Below are 19,631 nucleotides of genomic sequence, written 5' to 3' on the forward strand. Positions count from 1 at the left end.
AGGAGCTGGTCTGGGTTGCGATCAGGGTGAATATCAGCGCAGAAGCTTTGCTTGAAATTTTGGCCAGAACATCAAGGTCTTCCTGCAAAAAAGTGGAAGCAGCCCACTGGAGAAGCCCGATAGTCTCTAGCTTGGGAGAAGAGCTATGCAGCAGAGGAGACTGGACAGAGCCCAAATGGGTGATGCAGAGCAGGGAGTGGAAGAAGAGCAGCAGGAAGATGGGCCATGTTTGCAGGCAGCCCAGGCTGGCCCCTTGGCTGCTGCCTTGCTTGGAGCCCTGAGAGCAGGAGCTGCAAGTGCTGAGCCCCTTGGAGAGCCTTGGCCCAGAGAGGCGTCCTCAATGGCTGAGATGTGTTCCAGGAGTGGGTGGTTGGTGTCAGGGCTGGTGCTGAGATCCCTCAGCAGATGTAGCTGCCCCTTCTGCCGTAGCAGCCCAGGCCTCCCAGGCCGTAGCCAAATCCACGGCCATAGCCAAGGCCGTAGCCAAAGCCACCAAATCCCCCAGAGACGGGCTGTCCCTGGACACTGAGTTCAGTGCCCACGGCAGCCGAGGAGGTGGATCCGACGGCGGTGCTCTGGGGGAAGGAGGTCATGATGGGTCCTGGCAGGGTGACCAGCACAGGGGCAGGGTCGATGATGACACGGGAATCCTGGCATTGCAGGGCACAGGGCTCGTTGCAGCTGTTGGCCAGCGGGGTGGGTCCGCAGGGAGTGCAGAGGTTGTTGCAGGCCATGGCTGTGGTGTGGAGGGTCCCTGGAAGAGAGGGGGGTGAGGCAGGGCACAGGTGTGGGTGGGTCGTGGGTAAAGTGTCTAGAGGGTGATGGAGTGAGGACGCTGTTGTGGGTCTGTGGGGCAGCATAAGGGCTGCTGAGGCTGGGGCTGAGCGTGCTGGAAGAGAAGGGCCAGGGGTGCAAGGGGAAAGAAGGTCAGGGACTTGAGGCTCACCTGGTTGTCAGCAGGAGGAGAAGGTCTGAGGAGAAGTGTATTCAAGATAGAGGCTCTGGGCTGGCTTTTATGCTGGTTGTGGAGGGGTGGGACAGACTTGTCCCATGGCCTTGGGGCAGTTTTTGGGCTGCAGCAGCTCTTGGACAGTCCAGCTGGTGACTCATTGAGTGGGGAGTGTTGTCCTTCTTGCAACTCTGCAATTCCATATCCTTTTCATGCGGCCGTGCTCATCTGACCTTGGCAGTACCTCCCGTTGGGACAATTGGTGACTAATGTCATTTTGTTGGTTGGCCTGTGTCAGGACACACAGAAGATTCAGTGGCATTTTTGGAGAACTGGAAAGTCAACACTGAGGTCGCAACAAAGCACATTAAATACATGTCCCATTTGCATTCTTGTCTCCTGTCTGATCGAAATTCCAGGTGCCTTGTTGCTTCTCCTTTTAAGCAATTCTGACAGTGTCATGGTCTCCCTGAGTTGCTCTTGATCCACCATGTCCTTATGCCACTGTGCAGCCCCAGCAGGGGAGGGTAAAAGGATGCCCCCAACCCGCTGTATTTCTTTTCCTAATCCAGTTAAGATAGGGGTAAGCATTTCTGTGGCACAAAGCTGGGGAATAGAACCTCAGCTTCACTGCAACCAGGATGTGGCTTTCATGCTATTGTTTTAACCAAATCAAGTATAATTTTGCCTGGGTAATCAGGGGAGAGGGAGGATTAGGACGATTTGTACTTAGACCATTTTATCTTAGAAATAAAGCTGTTCTCTACTAGGTCGGGTGAAACTGTACCTATTCATCATATGATAGATGATATAATTGTAACGATTGTTGGTAGCTGAACGTGATTATTACCTTAAACCAGAATTGTGAGAATCATAAGGGAAGATATTTACCAAAATTCATGCTTGGGTGTATATAATAGAACAATGGGAGGGCTTAATGATTAACACAGAATTGTATAACGAAGGGGTATAATACTGGGCCCCTCTCGGGCCCTTGTTGGAGTTGGATTTGGGTCTGTACCCCGACTCCCAGAGCTCTCAATAAAGCATCTCATAATCATCCGTGATTCTGTGTTTTCCTCGCTAACAATCCCTACATAGTAACTGCTGGAGTTTCTTGTGGCAAAGGGTGGATTCATCAAGGTTGAGGAATTGTTCTCCTCACCTGTCTTGTTCTCCTTACCCTTCACCATTTTCCCTTTCTGTGCATCAGGCAGAGCCCAGCGCTGTGACCCCTCTGTGTGACCTTGCTGGGCCCAGCTGAGACAAGCAATGCACGAACCAACACAAGGTTTCGGGCAGCAGGGGATCCTCCCCAAACAGCAGGATCGCTTTCCCATCCACATTGGGAAGGGTCTCGCATATAAAAACACCTGGAGAGAACTCAACATGCTGGGGATGGAAACAACGTGACGAAAGGAGCAGACTCTCACGAGCAGCGTGTCTGCAAAGCCCAGATCAGCCTGACGGGGCTGTGATGGTTTGTGGCCCCTCTTCACAATGCACACACAAATCACAGAATGTGAGTGCCCTGGGGTGACCTCAATGATGACACTCAACCCCTCCACAGCTTTGGTCACGTCTTCAGCTCGCTCTGACAAAGCCATCAACACCTTCCTTTAACATCTGATACTTGCATTTAAATATTACCATCAAAGTCAGATGGAGAAGACCTCACGACAATGGCACGGAATTGAAGAATTTTACAAAGGAATGCACGCAGCATGTCATAGGAGGGAGGAGGAGCTCACTGATCACCCATTAGTAGCAATTACTTTTTGCTAACAGAAACAAAATGTTAAGACTTCGAGGATTTAAATTACGAAACCTTGCGGCTTGAATGCGGAATAAGAGAATTGACGTCACAGACCAGTCTGGGAAAACACGGGCTTGTTCTTTGTTTATAAGAGTCACAAATGAGGTTAAGGAATATACTTTAATTGAGAGTGTATGCTGCCGTGTAGATTGCAGAAATCCAAACGGAACCAAAAACATTGGAACAAGTTCAGCCTGAACAGCCTCTACTTTGCAGCAGAATCCTCTCCCTTGTTCCCATTCAAACACGGGGCCAGGAGCTCTCTTTCATCTTTAGTGGGTGCTGAAAGTCACCAGGACCTTGCCTACTTATTGCAGAGTGACCTCCCCAGGACATCAGCAGCTCCCTCAGCATTCCTGGGTGCAACACAAGGATTGATGCACATCCAGTGGCACATAAAATAATTCCAGTCATCAATAGGGACCCGCAAACCACAGCACACGAGGACCACAAAATGACATCACTGATGACATTGCAAATCTCCAGGGCTCTGGTTGTTTATTCATTCCTCCCTGACACACGTTGACAAATCACACACTGCCAAATACAAACTCCCACTCTAAAGTGGCCGACAAGGTCAGACGGACATCAAGAGCAAGGAGGTGGAATTGCAGAGCTGTACAAACACAAACACTCCTCACCTCATGACTCACCAGGCTGGGCCAGGCAAGAGCTGCCGCCTAAAAAATGCCCCAAGGCCATGAGACAAGGCTGTACCACCCCTCCACGACCAGCATAAAAGCCGGCCCAGAGTCTCTCTCCCTCACACACTTCTCCTCAGACCTTCTCCTGCTGACAACCAGGTGAGCCTCAAGACCCCTAACCCTGCTGCTCCTGTACCCCTGGCGCCTCTCTTCCAGCATGCTCCAACCCAACCTCAGCTACCCTCACACCTCCCCACAGACCCACAACAGCCTCCACACTCCCTCAAACTCCTGACACTTTACCCATGAGACTCCCATAACCCTGCCCTGCCTCACTCCCCTCTCTTCCAGGGACCCTCCACACCACAGCCATGGCCTGCAACAACCTCTGCTCTCCCTGCGGACCCACCCCGCTGGCCAACAGCTGCAACGAGCCCTGTGCCCTGCAATGCCAGGATTCCCGTGTCATCATCAACCCTTCCCCTGTGCTGGTCACCCTGCCAGGACCCATCATGACCTCCTTCCCCCAGAGCACCGCCGTCGGATCCACCTCCTCGGCTGCCGTGGGCACTGAACTCAGTGCCCAGGGACAGCCCATCTCTGGGGGATTTGGTGGCTTTGGCTACGGCCTTGGCTATGGCCGTGGATTTGGCTACGGCCTGGGAGGCCTGGGCTGCTACGGCAGAAGGGGCGGCTACATCTGCTGAGGGCCCTCGGCACCAGCCCTGACACCAACCACCCACTCCTGGAACACATCTCAGCCATTGAGGACGCCTCTCTGGGCCAAGGCTCTCCAAGGGGCTCAGCACTTGCAGCTCCTGCTCTCAGGGCTCCAAGCAAGGCAGCAGCCAAGGGGCCTGCCTGGGCTGCCTGCAAACATGGCCCATCTTCCTGCTGATCTTCTTCCACTCCCTGCTCTGCATCACCCATTTGAGCTCTGTCCAGTCTCCTCTGCTGCAAACCCCTTCTCCCAAGAGAGAGACCATCGGGCTTCTCCAGTGGGCTGCTTCCACTTTTTTGCAGGAAGACCTTGATGTTCTGGCCAAAATTTCAAGCAAAGCTTCTGGGCTGATATTCACCCTGATCGCAACCCAGACCAGCTCCTTTTCACTGGCTACTCCTGAGTTTTAAGTCTTCTACCTCAATAAATTTTACTGCATCACAACCTCATGTGGGTCTTTTCTTCCTTCTCCCAAGACTCTTCCAGTGTCACTCAGCACTAAGGCAAGTTTGTGCAGACAATTGGCATGGGTGAAAAAGTGCACCGAGGCCATTCTTAAGAAACACAGCTCCAGTTAAACTACCCCTGACAGACTTTGGTCTTCCGTTCATCCACAAAATTCCTTCATTTGTTTGAAATCAGGGCTGGATACCCTGGTGCAGGTCTTTGCCTGCTGCTGACACAAGCCCCTCAGGGTCTCTGAGTTCACTGTTGGCTCCAGCCCCTCATCATCTCCCAGGCTCATCTCCAGGTCTGCTTGAGCAGGTCCTTGTCTTCCTTCTCATGGATGGCTTCTCAACATGGCAAGTCATGAGCTGGGGCCTCCTTGCCTTCCCCCACATCCACAGTGTCACGTCCTGCCCTTGGGGACGTGTCCCTCTGACCTTGGTGACAGCTTTTGAGGTTTAGAGAAGATATTCTGGTATTTATGGCTTGTGTCAGGATGAGTTGAAGACATGAAATTCCTTGGGGAGGTGTGGTGTAATCACCGAAGCCACCCCAGGGCACTTCTGTGCTGTGGCTTGTGGGTGTGTGGGGAAGAGTTGTATCCACCCTCTGGCAGTTTTATCAGGGTGGTCTGCATTTTGCAGCTCTTGCACCTTCGATCAAATTCCCTCCCTCCACCCTTTTCTCCCAGCAGGCAATGGCTGCCATTGAACCATCTTTTTACCATTGGTTGTGTTTGGTGTGTGTTTTTGTGCCCCTCTTCCTTTTACTGTTTTAATATCCAGGGTGTTTTGGGTGGTTTCTCAGGCGAAGGACTGAGATCACTTCTCTGAGCAATGTCTGGTTGTGAGAAAGAGGATTTGGAGGTTGTCCTGGGTTGCTGGAGGAGAGCATTGCATGATCCTTGACAATAACCCAGGCGCCTCCAGGTTATGTCACTGCCCAGCTTGGTGGCCTGAGAGGGGTCTGAAGTGCTGGGTCCAGAAGCTTGTAGTCAGTGTGCCAAAGTCCAGAGGGCAGCAAGTCCCCAGGGCTGTAGCCCAGGAATTGGAGTGGTCCTGCATTTCTGCTGGAGCTCAGCACGGGCATTTGCCAAGGGCTGTTTCATGGAAGGAACAAGTAAGTCATCCCAGTTAGGAAGGAATATGGGGGTATCAATTGGAATAAGGGTTTTGTTTTTCAAAAAGCATTTGTGGTTGTGAAGAAATGGAGCAGGAGGTGTCCTTGTGTGGGAAAAGGGACGCCAATGTTCCAGGGAAGAAGTGGGAAAAGTGTTGGGATGAGGCAGGGGAACATGACTCTTGCTGTCTCCCGAAAGCTGGTGGCATCACATGTGAGGTGTTACGAGCAGTCCTGGTCTCCCCAGTGTGAAAATGAACTCTATTTAATGAATCCACACCATTTTTGTGCCAGAAATGATCTGAAGTGGCTGGAGGAGATTTCCTAGAGGCGAATCTGAGAGAGGCAGGACTTGTCCAGGGGGCAAAGATGGACAGGGGTGTGTCATCAGTGTGTGCAGATCCCTGATGGTGGGGAATGAAGATGAGGGAGCCTGGCTGATCTCACAGTGCACAGGTGCAGGGCAAGAGAGCAAGGGCACAAGGGAAAAGAGATGGAACTCCACGGGCAAGGAAGACAAGAGCCTTTCATTGTGAGGAGGATGATCAGAGGTTGGAAGAGGTGGTGGAGTCTCTGCCTTGGGAGATGCAAATCTGAACTGTCCATGGTGCTGTAAATTCTGCCCCTGCTGGCCTTGCTTGAGCAGGGCACTTGAAGCACTGGAAGTGCAGAGTTCCTGCCCAAGTGGTTGGTGTTGTTTCTCTCTGTGCTGGAAGGCTTCAGGAGTCCTGGTGAGGAGGAGAGTTTATCAACCGTGCACTGGAGTGGAGTGGCTTTTCCATTTTTGTGCCGAGGTGAGAACTGTTGTGTCAAAGCCTTTGGTGGAGCAGTTTGCCAGGTGTGTGACACGCTCTGCAAAACGTCCCTTCCTGTGCTTCACGTGCCAGATTTTGTTAACAGTTGTTTTTTACATATATAAAAATAAGAGTGTTGCCCAGTGGCTCGTTCACCTCTAGAATGTGGCGGATTAGAACATGAGACCACTGGAAGAAAATAAGATGAGGAGGCATCTAAGGTTTGATGCAGGAAAAGTTTATTGATGTGGAAAAATGAAAAGTAAGAGAAAAAAGTGGAAATAATCTGTTTCAAGGTGCGAGCAGGGTGACCATCAGCTAAATCACTTTTCTTGCAGAAGCTGCTGAAAAAGCTGGTGGTGTCAGGGGTGGTGCCGAGGGCCCTTTAGCAGATGTAGCCGTCCCTTCTGCCGTAGCAGCCCAGGCCTCCCAGGCCGTAGCCAAATCCACGGCCATAGCCAAGGCCGTAGCCAAAGCCACCAAATCCCCCAGAGATGGGCTGTCCCTGGGCACTGAGTTCAGTGCCCACGGCAGCCGAGGAGGTGGATCCGACGGCGGTGCTCTGGGGGAAGGAGGTCATGATGGGTCCTGGCAGGGTGACCAGCACAGGGGAAGGGTTGATGATGACACGGGAATCCTGGCATTGCAGGGCACAGGGCTCGTTGCAGCTGTTGGCCAGCGGGGTGGGTCCGCAGGGAGTGCAGAGGTTGTTGCAGGCCATGGCTGTGGTGTGGAGGATCCCTGGAAGAGAAGGGGCAGGAAAGTAAAGGGTGCTGGGTGGGAAGATTGGTAATGAAATAGGATGAAGCAGTGGGAAAGGTGTTGTGGAGCTGTGAGGAAGTGTGGGTACTTATGAGGCTGTGGCCAAATGAGCTGGCAGAGAGGGGCCAGGGGTGCAGGAGCAGGAGGGTCAGGGGTTTGAGGCTCACCTGGTTGTCAGCAGGAGGAGAAGGTCTGAGAAGTGTGTGAGGGAGAGAGGTTCTGGGCTGCCTTTTATGCAGGTTGTGGAGGGGTGGGACAGCCTTGTCCCATGGCCTTGGGGCATTTTTCGCCAGCAGCTATTGGCTGGCCCAGCCTGGTGAGTCCTGAGGTGGGGAGTGTTTTCCTTCCTGGAGTTCTGCAGTTTCCCATCCTTCCCTCCAGGCAGTGTCCATCTGACCTTGGCGGCACCTCTCACTGGCCAGGATTACAGACCAGTGTGGGGTTGTTGATGGCGCGTGTCAGGGCACGTAGAAGATTCAGCCAAAGCAGAGGAGAACTCCTGTGTCATCCAAGGTCATTCCATGGCAGATTGGGAACGTTTCCCATTTGCATTCTTGCCTCTGGCCTGAAAGAACTCCCAGCTCTCTCAGGTTGCTCCTGTTTTAAGGACAATCCAGACCACAACCCTCTGAGCCCTGCCATTCACATCCTTCTCTGGCCACCACACTGGACACCTGCACTGGCCTGGGTTGATGAGGATGGTGCAATACTCACCTCAAAAGCCCTGGGCAATTTCCAAATGCTCTTTCTGACAATCAGACCATGCCCACAGAAACGATCTTGCTCTTAAACACTCATTCCCAGACAAGATAAAAAAGGCCCTGAACATCAAATCCCTGCAGACAAGAGGGACACTGAGAAACCCTCAGAGCACAAACAGTGGTAAAGGCTGTGTCTCCAGTCAGGCTTGGACAGCTGGGAAAACTGTGTGGAGAGAGGGAATGGGCTGGAAGGGCCAACACGGGATACTTGGAACAGCTGCAAAGCCCAGAGCAGCTTGTCAGGGCTGAGAGAGGCTGGAGGCAACAATTCACAACATGCCCACAAACCAGGGCAGGCCAGTGCCGCGGGGTGGCCTCAGTAATGACACCTCCCTTCTCCAAAGCTTTGCTCAAGGCTTCACCCCGCACCCACCACAGCAGGATTTGGCCTCTAAAATGCACACTCAAAGGCTGCCGCCAAGGGGAGATGCACACAGCCTCCAGAGAAGGGAGTGGGGTCTCAGAATTCCACAGAGATATGCCCGAATAATGGCAGAGAAGGAAAGAGGAGGCTGTTGACCATCCGTTAGTAATGAATGGTTATTTGGTAAGAGGAACATAAGACTACGGATGGAAGGATATAATTTATGAAACCTTACAGCTTGAATGAGGAATAAATGAATTGAGGCCACGGACCAGGCTGGGAACAAAGAGATGGGCCTCATCCGGGGTTTATTTCTTAGATTTCTGAATGAGGTCAAGGAAATACACTGTAAATGACAGATCGCGTTGTTGTGTAAAGTCAGGAAATCCAGATGCACCATAACACATTAACAAGTTCAATCTGAACATCCTCAGTTTCCCAGATCCTGTCCCTTGTTCCCATTCAAGACACACGGCCATGAGCTCTCCTTCATCCATCACGAAACAGTCCTGGGCACACAGATTTTATCAAGATATTGCAGAGTGACCTCCTGAGGACATCAGAAGCTCCCTCAGCATTCCTGGGTGCAACACAAGGACTGATGGACATCCAGTGTCACTGAAAATAATTCCAGTCTTCACAAGGCACCCACAAACCACAGCACACGAGGACCAAAAAATGACCTCGCTGATGACGCTGCAAATCTCCAGGGCTGTGGTTATTTATTCATTCCTCCCTGACACACATTGAACAGTCAAATCCTCCCAAACACCAACTCATCAAAGTTCTGCCAAGGTCAGCTGGACACTGCCTGAAGGGAAGGATGTGAAACTGCAGCACTCCAGGAAGGAAAACACTCCCCACCTCATGACTCCCCAACGTGGCACAGCCAAGAGCTGCTGCCCAAAAATGCCCCAAGGCCATGGGACAAGGCTGTCCCGCCCCTCCACAACCTGCATAAAAGCCGGCCCAGAGCCCCTCTCCCTCACACACTTCTCCTCAGACCTTCTCCTCCTGCTGACAACCAGGTGAGCCTCAAACCCCTGACCCTGCTGCTCCTGTACCCCTGCCCCTCTCTGCCAGCACAGTCAGCCCCAGCCTCAGCAGCTCTCACACCTCCCCACAGACCCACAAAAGCCTCTGCACTCTCTGATCCTCTTTCATCACCAGTCCTCTCATCCATCCCTCCCACACCCCTTCTCTTCCAGGGACCCTCCACACCACAGCCATGGCCTGCAACAACCTCTGCTCTCCCTGCGGACCCACCCCGCTGGCCAACAGCTGCAACGAGCCCTGTGCCCTGCAATGCCAGGATTCCCGTGTCATCATCAACCCTTCCCCTGTGCTGGTCACCCTGCCAGGACCCATCATGACCTCCTTCCCCCAGAGCACCGCCGTCGGATCCACCTCCTCGGCTGCCGTGGGCACTGAACTCAGTGCCCAGGGACAGCCCGTCTCTGGGGGATTTGGTGGCTTTGGCTACGGCCTTGGCTATGGCCATGGATTTGGCTACGGCCTGGGAGGCCTGGGCTGCTATGGCAGAAGGGGCGGCTACATCTGCTGAGGGCCCTCGGCACCAGCCCTGACACCAACCACCCACTCCTGGAACACATCTCAGCCATTGAGGACGCCTCTCTGGGCCAAGGCTCTCCAAGGGGCTCAGCACTTGCAGCTCCTGCTCTCAGGGCTCCAAGCAAGGCAGCAGCCAAGGGGCCAGCCTGGGCTGCCTGCAAACACGGCCCATCTTCCTGCTGCTCTTCTCCCACTCCCTGCTCATCATCGCCCCTTTGGGCTCTGTCCAGTCTCCTCTGCTGCAAATCCCTTCTCCCAAGCCAGAGACCATCGGGCTTCTCCAATGGGCTGCTTCCACTTTTGGGCAGGAAGACCTTGATGTTCTGGCCAAACTTCAAGCAAAGCTTCTGCGCTGATATTCACCCTGATCGCAACCCAGACCAGCTCCCTCCCACTTGCTGCTCCTGAGTTTTCACTCTTCTACCTCAATAAATTTTATTGCATTACAGCCTCATGTGGTTCTTTTCTTTCTTCTCCCAAGACCCTTCCAGTCTCGCTCAGTATTAAGGCATGTTTGTTCAGACAATTGGCATGGGTCCAAAAGTGCACCGAGGCCATTCTTAAGAAACACAGCTCCAGTTCCACTCCCCGGACTGACTTTGGTCCTACGCACAAACCCTTCACTTGTTTGAAATCAGGGCTGGATACCCTGGTGCAGGTCTTTGCCTGGTGCTGACACAAGCCCCTCAGGGTCCCTGAGTTCACTGTTGGCTCCAGCCCCCTCATCATCTCCCAGCCTCATCTCCAGGTCTGCTTGAGCAGGTCCTTGTCTTCCTTCTCATGGATGGCTTCCCAACCTGGCAAGTCATGAGCTGGGGACTCCTTGCCTTCCCCCACATCCACAGTGTCACGTCCTGCCCTTGGGGACATGTCCCTCTGACCTTGGTGACAGCTTTTGAGGTTTAGAGAAGATATTCTGGTATTTATGGCTTGTGTCAGGGTGAGCTGAAGACATGAAATTCCTTGGGGAGGTGTGGTGTAATCACTGAAGCCACCCCAGGGCACTTCTGTGCTGTGGCTTGTGGGTGTGTGGGGAAGAGTTGTCCCCACCCTCTGGCAGTTTTATCAGGCTGGTCTGCATTTTGCAGCTCTTGCACCTTCGATCAAATTCCCTCCCTCCACCCTTTTCTCCCAGCAGGCAATGGCTGCCATTGAACCATCTTTTTACCATTGGTTGTGCTTGGTGTGTGTTTTTCTGCCCCTCTTCCTTTTAATGTTTTGATATCCTGGGTCTTTTGGGTCGTTTCTTGGGCTAAGGACTGAGATCACTTCTCTGAGCAACGTCTGGTTGTGAGAAAGAGGATTTGGAGGTTGTCCTGGGTTGCTGGAGGAGAGCATTGCATGATCCTTGACAATAACCCAGGCCCTTTAAGGTTGTGTCAGTGCCCAGCGTGGTGGCCTGAGAGGGGTCTGAAGGGCTGGGTCCAGAGGCTTGTGGTCAGTGTCCCAATGTCCAGAAGGCAGCAAGTCCCCAGGGCTGTAGCCCAGGAATTGGAGTGGTCCTGGACGTCTGCTGGAGCTCAGCACGGGCATTTGCCAAGGGCTGATTCTTGGAAGGAACGAAGAAGGAAGGTAGGAAGGAGTATGTGGTTATCAATTGGAAATAAAGTTTTCTTTTTCGAAAAGCCTTTGTGGTTGTGGTTGTGAAGAAATGGAGCAGGAGGTGTCACTGTGTGGGAAAAGGGACCCCAAGGTTCCAGGGAAGAAGTGGGAAAAGTGTTGGGATGAGGCAGGAGGAGGTGACTCTTGCTGTCTCCCAAAAGCTGGTGACATCCCATGTGAGGTGTTACGAGCAGTCCTGGGCTTCCCAGTGTGAAAATGAACTCTATTTAATGAATCCACACACGCAGGGCAAGAGAGCAAGGGCACAAGGGAAAAGAGATGGAACTCCATGGGCAAGGAAGACAAGAGCCTTTCATTGTGAGGAGGATGATCAGAGGTTGGAAGAGGTGGTGTAGTGTCTGCCTTGGGAGATGCAAATCTGAGCTGTCCATGGTGCTGTAAATTCTGCCCCTGCTGGCCTTGCTTGAGCAGGGCACTTGAAGCACTGGAACTGCAGAGTTCCGGCCCAAGTGGTTGGTGTTGTTTCTCTCTGTGCTGGAAGGCTTCAAGAGTCGTGGTGAGGAGGAGAGTTTATCAGCTGAGCACTGGAGTGGAGTGGCTTTTCCATTTTTGTGTCAAAGCCTTTGGTGGAGCAGTTTGCCAGGTGTGTCACACGCTCTGCAAAATGTCCCTTCCTTTGCTTCCCGTGTCAGATTTTGTTAACAGTTGTTTATTACATATATAAAAATAAGAGTATTGCCCAGTGGCTCGTTCACCTCTAGAATGTGGCAGATGAGAACATGAGAGCACTGGAAGAAAATGAAATTAGGAGGCATCTAAGGTTTGATGCAGGAAAAGTTTATTGATGTGAAAATATGAAAAGTAAGGGAAAAAAGTGGAAATAATCTGATGTGAGGTGCGAGCAGGGTGACCATCAGCTGAAGCACTTTTCTTGCAGAAGCTCCTGACAAAGCTGGTGGTGTCAGGGCTTTTGCTGAGGGCCCTCAGCAGATGTAGCCGCCCCTTCTGCCGTAGCAGCCCAGGCCTCCCAGGCCGTAGCCAAATCCACGGCCATAGCCAAGGCCGTAGCCAAAGCCACCAAATCCCCCAGAGATGGGCTGTCCCTGGGCACTGAGTTCAGTGCCCACGGCAGCCGAGGAGGTGGATCCGACGGCAGTGCTCTGGGGGAAGGAGGTCATGATGGGTCCTGGCAGGGTGACCAGCACAGGGGAAGGGTTGATGATGACACGGGAATCCTGGCATTGCAGGGCACAGGGCTCGTTGCAGCTGTTGGCCAGCGGGGTGGGTCCGCAGGGAGTGCAGAGGTTGTTGCAGGCCATGGGTGTGGTGTGGAGGAACCTGGAAGAGAGGGGTGAGGCAAGGCTGGGTGGGAGGATTGGTGGTGAAAGAGGATCAGAGAGTGTGGAGGCTTTTGTGGGCCTGTGGGGAGGTGTGAGGGCTGCTGAGGCTGGGGCTGAGTGTGCTGGAAGAGAGGGGCCATGGGTAGAGTAGTAGGAGGATCAGGGGTTTAAGACTCACCTTTCTGTGGGTAGGAACAGGAGGAGAAGAAGGTCTGAGGAGAAGTGTGTGATGGAGAGAAGCTCTGGGCCGGCTTTTATGCTGGTCGTGGAGGGGCGGGACAGCCTTGTCCCATGGCCTTGGGGCATTTTTGGGCAGCAGCTCTTGCCTGTGCCAGGTTGGGGAGTCATGAGGTGGGGAGTGTTTTCCTTCCTGGAGTTCTGCAGTTTCACATCCTTCCCTTCAGGCAGTGTCCAGCTGACCTTGGCAGAACTTTGATGAGTTGGTGTTTAGGAGGATTTGACTGTTCAATGTGTGTCAGGGAGGAACGAATAAACAACCACAGCCCTGGAAATCTGCACTGTCATCAGTGAGGTCATTTTTTGGTCCTCGTGTGCTGTGGTTTGTGGGTGCCTTGTGAAGACTGGAATTATTTTCGGTGACACTGGATGTCCATCAGCCCTTGTGTTGCACCCAGGAATGCTGAGGGAGCTGCTGATGTCCTCAGGAGGTCACTCTGCAATATCTTGATAAAATCTGTGTGCCCGGGACTGTTTCATGATGGATGAAGGGGAGCTCATTGCTGTGTGTCTTGAATGGGAACAAGGGACAGGATCTGGGAAACTGAGGATGTTCAGATTGAACTTGTTAATGTGTTATGGTGCATCTGGATTTCCTGACTTTACACAACAACCTGATCTGTCATTTACAGTGTATTTCCTCATTCAGAAATCTAAGAAATAAACCCCGGATGGGGCCCATCCCTTTGTTCCCAGCCTGGTCCGTGACCTCAATTCATTTATTCCTCATTCAAGCCGTAAGGTTTCATAATTTATATCCTTACAGCCTTGGTCTTATGTTCCTCTTACCAAATAACCATTCATTACTAACGGATGGTCAACAGCCTCCTCTCTCCTTCTCTGCCATTATTCGGGCATTTCTCTGTGGAATTCTGAGACCCCACTCCCTTCTCTGGAGGCTGTGTGCATCTCCCCTTGGCGGCAGCCTTTGAGTGTGCATTTTAGAGGCCAAATCCTGCTGTGGTGGGTGCGGGGTGAAGCCTTGAGCAAAGCTTTGGAGAACGGAGGTGTCATTACTGAGGCCACCCCGCGGCACTGGCCTGCCCTGGTTTGTGGGCGTGTTGTGAAGTGTTGCCTCCAGTCTCTCTCAGCCCTGACAAGCTGCTCTGGGCTTTGCAGCTCTCCCAAGTATCCCGTGTTGGCCCTTCCAGCCCATTCCCTCTCTCCACACAATTTTCCCAGCTGTCCAAGCCTGACTGGAGACACAGCCTTTACCACTGGTTGTGCTCTGAGAGTTTCTCAGTATCCCTCTTGTCTGAAGGGATTTGATGTTCAGGGTCTTGACTTGGAATGAGTGTTTAAGAGGGAGATCACTTCTCTGGGTACGGTCTGATTGTCAGAGAGAGAGTTTGGAAGTTGCCCAGGGCTTTTGGAGGCCAGTATTACATGATCTTCAACATCCCCGGCCAGTGCAGGTGTCCAGTGTGGTGGCCAGAGAAGGATGTGAATGGCAGGGCTCAGAGGGTTGTGGTCTGGATTGTCCTTAAAACAGGAGCAACCTGAGAGAGCTGGGAGTTCTTTCAGGCCAGAGGCAAGAATGCAAATGGGAAACGTTCCCAATCTGCCATGGAATGACCTTGGATGACACAGGAGTTCTCCTCTGCTTTGGCTGAATCTTCCATGTGCCCTGACACGCGCCATCAACAACACACACTGGTCTGTAATCCTGGCCAGTGAGAGGCGCCGCCAAGGTCAGATGGACACTGCCTGGAGGGAAGGATGGGAAACTGCAGAACTCCAGGAAGGAAAACACTCCCCACCACAGGACTCACCAGGCCAGGACCAGCCAATAGCTGCTGCTGCCCAAAAATGCCCCAAGGCCATGGGACAAGGCTGTCCCACCCCTCCACACCTGCATAAAAGGCAGCCCAGACCCTCTCTCCCTCACACACTTCTCCTCAGGCCTTCTCCTCCTGCTGACTACCAGGTGAGCCTTAAAACCCTGACCCTCCTGCTCCTCTACTCCACTCCCTTCTCTTCCAGCACATTTGGCCACAGCCTCACAAGTTCTCACACCTCCTCACAGCCTCACAACACGTTTCCCACTCCTTCATCTTCTTTCATTATCAATCCCTTACCCAGCACCCTTTACTTTCCTCACCCCCCTCTCTTCCAGGGACCCTCCACCGCACAGCCATGGCCTGCAACAACCTCTGCACTCCCTGCGGACCCACCCCGCTGGCCAACAGCTGCAACGAGCCCTGTGCCCTGCAATGCCAGGATTCCCGTGTCATCATCAACCCTTCCCCTGTGCTGGTCACCCTGCCAGGACCCATCATGACCTCCTTCCCCCAGAGCACCGCTGTCGGATCCACCTCCTCGGCTGCTGTGGGCACTGAACTCAGTGCCCAGGGACAGCCCATCTCTGGGGGATTTGGTGCCTTTGGCTACGGCCTTGGCTATGGCCGTGGATTTGGCTACGGCCTGGGAGGCCTGGGCTGCTACGGCAGAAGGGGCGGCTACATCTGCTGAGGGATCTCAGCACCAGTGACACCACCCGCTCAGGGCTCTGGCAGCAGCTCCTGCAGGGAAATCCCCTCGGCTGATGGTCACTGTGCTCGCATTTCACAGTGCGTCTCTCCTATTTCGTTCCCCTGCCCATTCATTCTTTGGTCTCAATAAAGTTTTTTCTGCATTCAAGCCTGAGACGCCTCCTCTTCCTTTTTGAATTCCTGTGGTCTCACATCCTCACCCGGCACAGCCCCAGGGCTCAACAGGACATTGGTGAAAGGAAAAGGGCAGAACATTTTCTCCAGGAAAAATGTCACCATCACTAAGAAACAAGAATTGCAGGAGAAGCAGAGAATGGGGGGAACCTTCCAAAAGGTTTTAGAAGCCAAACACCTGCTGTACCAAAGGCTTTGACACATTAATGCTGTACCAAAGGCTTTGACACATCAATGCTCTCTCAGTCAGGGCTCTGGCAAACTCCCTCTGACAGAAGACACTTGACAAACTCTTTTCCCAGCAGGACTTTCAAACCCTCTGGAACAAACAGCTACAAAACCTTCCACTCGGGCAGGAGCTCTGGAGTGCAAGGGCTTCATTCCCTTCTGCCCAGGCAAGGCCAGCGAGTGCAGAGTTCCCAGCACCATGGACAGTTTATGTTTCCATCTCCCAGCTCAGTCTCCACCGCCTCTTCCCCTCTGTCACCAACCTAACTCTGAAAAATTCTGGCTTTCCTTTCCCACACAATTCTATCTCTTTTCCCCTGTGGCCAAGGCCTCTTGTCCTCCACGTGAGCACGGCTGAGGACAGCCAGGCTCCCTGGACTTCACTCCCTGCCATCAGGGATTCGCACTCACTGCTGACACTCCCCTGTCCCCTGGGAGCCCCAGCCCTCTCGGCCTCTGCTCTGGGAAAGATCCTCCTCTAGGATATTGCTGGCCCCGAAATGGTCTGGATTCACCAAATCGACCTCATTTTCACCCTGGGGAGGCCAGGGCTGCCCACAACCCCTCACATGAGACGTCACCAGTGCTAAACACACAGCAAGAGTCACCTCTCCCTCTTTGGTCTGAACACTTTTCCAGATCCCACCCTGGACACTTGAGGTCCCTGTTCCCACGATGGGACAGGGACAACTCCTGCTCCATTTCCTCTCAACTACAACCACGGGGGACATTTTGGAGAAGAAAACAATTGTTCCGACTGACACTCAGACAATTTATCCCATCTGGGGTGACTCTCACTGAAGAAACAGGGCCTGGCACCTGTCGCTGTTGAGCTCCAGCAGACGTCCAGGACCACTCAGGTTTTCATCCCTGGCCCAAAGGATCCAACTCCTGGGCTACAGCCCTGGGGACTTGCTGCCATCTGGACTTTGGGACACTGACCACAAGTCTTTGGGTCCTGCCCTTCAGACCTTTCCCAGGCCACCACTCTGGGCAGTGACACAGCCCTGACTCGCCTGGGTGGGTTTTGAGGATCATGCAATGTTCACCTCCCAGAAAACCCTCCAACCAACCAATCCTCATTCTGACAAATCAGATATTGCCCAGAGAAGTGACCTCAGCCCTCAGCCCAAGCCAGGACACAAAATGCCCTGGATATCAAAACCTTAAAATCAAGAGAGGCAGAGAGAAACCCAAAGAGCACGCCCAACGTGAAATACAAAGTTTAATGTCAGAGTTTGCCACAGTGGGGAAATGCAAAGAAGAAGAGAATGCAATGGAAGGGACAACACCAAATACCTGGAACAACTGCAGAGCTCAGACCAGCCCCACAGGGCTGAGACAAACTGGGGGCAACTCTTTCCAACACACCCAAAATCCACAGCACTCGAGGGCCACGGGATGACCTAAATGATGACACCACAGCTCTGCAAAGTTTGGGTCACGTCTTCAGCCTGCCCTGACATCAGCCATCCACAGCAGAATTTGGTCGTTATTATTGGCAATTAAAACAATTAAAGCTGCCACCAAGGTCAGACGGACGTGGCCTCATGAGAAGGACACAGAATGACAGAATTACAAAGACACATCGGAACCATGAGAGAGGAGGGGAGAGGATCACACTGACTGTGAGTTAGTAATTGTTAGGTTTTGCTCAGGGGAACAAAATGCTAACATTTCTAGAACATAAATTAGGAAACCTTCTGGCTTGAATGCAGAATACGGGAATTGAGGTCACAGCCCCGGCAAAAAGGGATCGAGTAATGGTTTGTTGTTTTGTTTTCTGGATTTCTTAACCAGGTCACGGAATAAACTTTAAACGTCCGAAACGTTGTCATGTAAATTTGAGAAATACAATGGACCAAAACAGTGGAAGAAGTTCAGCCCCACCACTCTCTTGTTTTCTAGCTCTTCTCTAGATCCCATTCAGGACACAAGGCCAGGAGATCACTTCCATTCACCAGGAAACACTCTCAGGTTCCAGGACATTTGTTAAGGTACAGCAGAGTGACCTCCCCAAGACATCAGCAGCTCCATCAGCATTCCTGGGTGGAACACAAGGGCTGATGGACATCCCATGTCACAAAAGAGAGTCCCAGACTTCACAAGGCACCCACAAACCACAGCACGAGTCACACAAAATGACCTCACTGGTGACATTGCAGATCTCTAGAGCTCTGGTTGTTTATTTGGCCCTCCCTGAAACACAGGGAACAATCACATCCACCCAAACACCAAATTGTTAAAGTTCCGCCAAGGTCAGCTGGACAGAGAATGAAGGGCAGGACGTGACACTGCACAATTGTGGGAGGGAAAACACTCCCCACCTCATGAGTCAACAGCCACAAAAGAGCTGCTGCTTCAAAAATGCCCCAAGGCCATGGGACAAGGCTGTCCCGCCCCTACTGGAGCAGCATAAAAGCCGGCCCAGAGCATCTCTCCCTCACACACTTCTCCTCAGACCTTCTCCTCCTGCTGACAACCAGGTGAGCCTCAAACTCCTGAACCTTCTACTCCTGACCCCCTGTACCCTCCATTCCAGCACGCTCCTAACCAGCCTCAGCAGCCCTCACACCTCCCCACAGACCCACAATAGCCTCCACACTGCATCAGTCCCACATCCCCTTGCCTACGCCATGTCTCACTTCTTCTCTTCCAGGACCCTCCACACCACAGCCATGGCCTGCAACAACCTCTGCACTCCCTGCGGACCCACCCACTAGCCAACAGCTGCAACGAGCCCTGTGCCCTGCAATGCCAGGATTCCCGTGTCATCATCGACCCTGCCCCTGTGCTGGTCACCTGCCAGGACCCATCATGACCTCCTTCCCCCAGAGCACCGCCGTCGGATCCACCTCCTCGGCTGCCGTGGGCACTGAACTCAGTGTCCAGGGACAGCCCGTCTCTGGGGGATTTGGTGGCTTTGGCTACGGCCTTGGCTATGGCCGTGGATTTGGCTACGGCCTGGGAGGCCTGGGCTGCTACGGCAGAAGGGGTGGCTACATCTGCTGAGGGCCCTCGGCACCAGCCCTGACACCAACCACCCACTCCTGGAACACATCTCAGCCATTGAGGACGCCTCTCTGGGCCAAGGCTCTCCAATGGGCTCAGCACTTCCAGCTCCTGCTCTCAGGGCTCCAAGCAAGGCAGCAGCCAAGGGGCCAGCCTGGGCTGCCTGCAAACATGGCCCATCTTCCTGCTGGTGTTCTCCCACTCCCTGCTCTGCATCACCCATTTGGGCTCTGTCCAGTCTCCTCTGTTTCAAACCCTTCTCCCAAGACAGAGACCACCGGGGACCTCTGCTGAGTTTCTCCTCTCTGGGGCTTTCCTTCTCTGGCCAGACCTTCTACAAGCAAAGGGTCTGTGCTGATTGTTGTCATGTTGCTCCTCAGACCAGCTCCATGTTATTTAATTCTCCTGCGTTTCACTTTTTTTTTTTTTTTTTTTTGCCTCAATAAAGTATTCTTGCATCACAGCCTCAAATGATTCATTTTTCTTTCTTCTCCCAAGACTGTTCCAACCTCTCGTGGCCTGAACTCAGGTGTTAATTGTCCACCAGTTCCAGCAGGTTTTGGGGTTTTTGTCCACCCTCTTTCCAGTCTGGCCAAGCCACTCCTCCTAACAGAGACGTGACCCTCCAAGGTGCCA

The 19,631-nt window shown here is 52.9% G+C and overlaps 3 protein-coding genes and 3 pseudogenes across 3 annotated transcripts; 3 read left to right on the plus strand and 3 right to left on the minus strand.

Moving 5' to 3' along the window:
- Positions 1–398: 398 nt before the first annotated feature.
- Positions 399–734, minus strand: LOC136375220 (feather beta keratin-like). The gene has a single exon (XM_066340602.1). It carries the CDS (start codon positions 732–734, stop codon positions 399–401), a length of 336 nt encoding a protein of 111 aa, XP_066196699.1.
- A 2,718-nt stretch (positions 735–3,452) lies between these two features.
- On the plus strand, positions 3,453–4,116 carry LOC136375225 (feather beta keratin-like; annotated as a pseudogene).
- Positions 4,117–6,875: 2,759 nt separating this feature from the next.
- On the minus strand, positions 6,876–7,535 carry LOC136375235 (feather beta keratin-like; annotated as a pseudogene).
- Positions 7,536–9,286: 1,751 nt separating this feature from the next.
- KRTAP20-2 (keratin associated protein 20-2) lies at positions 9,287–9,948 on the plus strand. The gene is given in 3 exon segments (XM_066340661.1): positions 9,287–9,314; positions 9,317–9,412; positions 9,604–9,948. Coding segments are annotated over 3 exon segments (462 nt in total). The 3' UTR covers positions 9,942–9,948.
- Positions 9,949–12,495: 2,547 nt separating this feature from the next.
- On the minus strand, positions 12,496–13,158 carry LOC136375244 (feather beta keratin-like). Its single transcript, XM_066340637.1, has 2 exons — positions 13,031–13,158; positions 12,496–12,850 (listed from the first exon to the last, which is right to left on the minus strand). Exons 1-2 carry the CDS (start codon positions 13,156–13,158, stop codon positions 12,496–12,498), a joined length of 483 nt encoding a protein of 160 aa, XP_066196734.1.
- Positions 13,159–14,898: 1,740 nt separating this feature from the next.
- LOC136375249 (feather beta keratin-like) lies at positions 14,899–15,561 on the plus strand (annotated as a pseudogene).
- Positions 15,562–19,631: the final 4,070 nt, after the last annotated feature.

The sequence above is a fragment of the Sylvia atricapilla genome, chromosome 1 (genome assembly GCF_009819655.1).
Source record: "Sylvia atricapilla isolate bSylAtr1 chromosome 1, bSylAtr1.pri, whole genome shotgun sequence".
Classification (NCBI taxonomy): Eukaryota; Metazoa; Chordata; class Aves; order Passeriformes; family Sylviidae; genus Sylvia; species Sylvia atricapilla.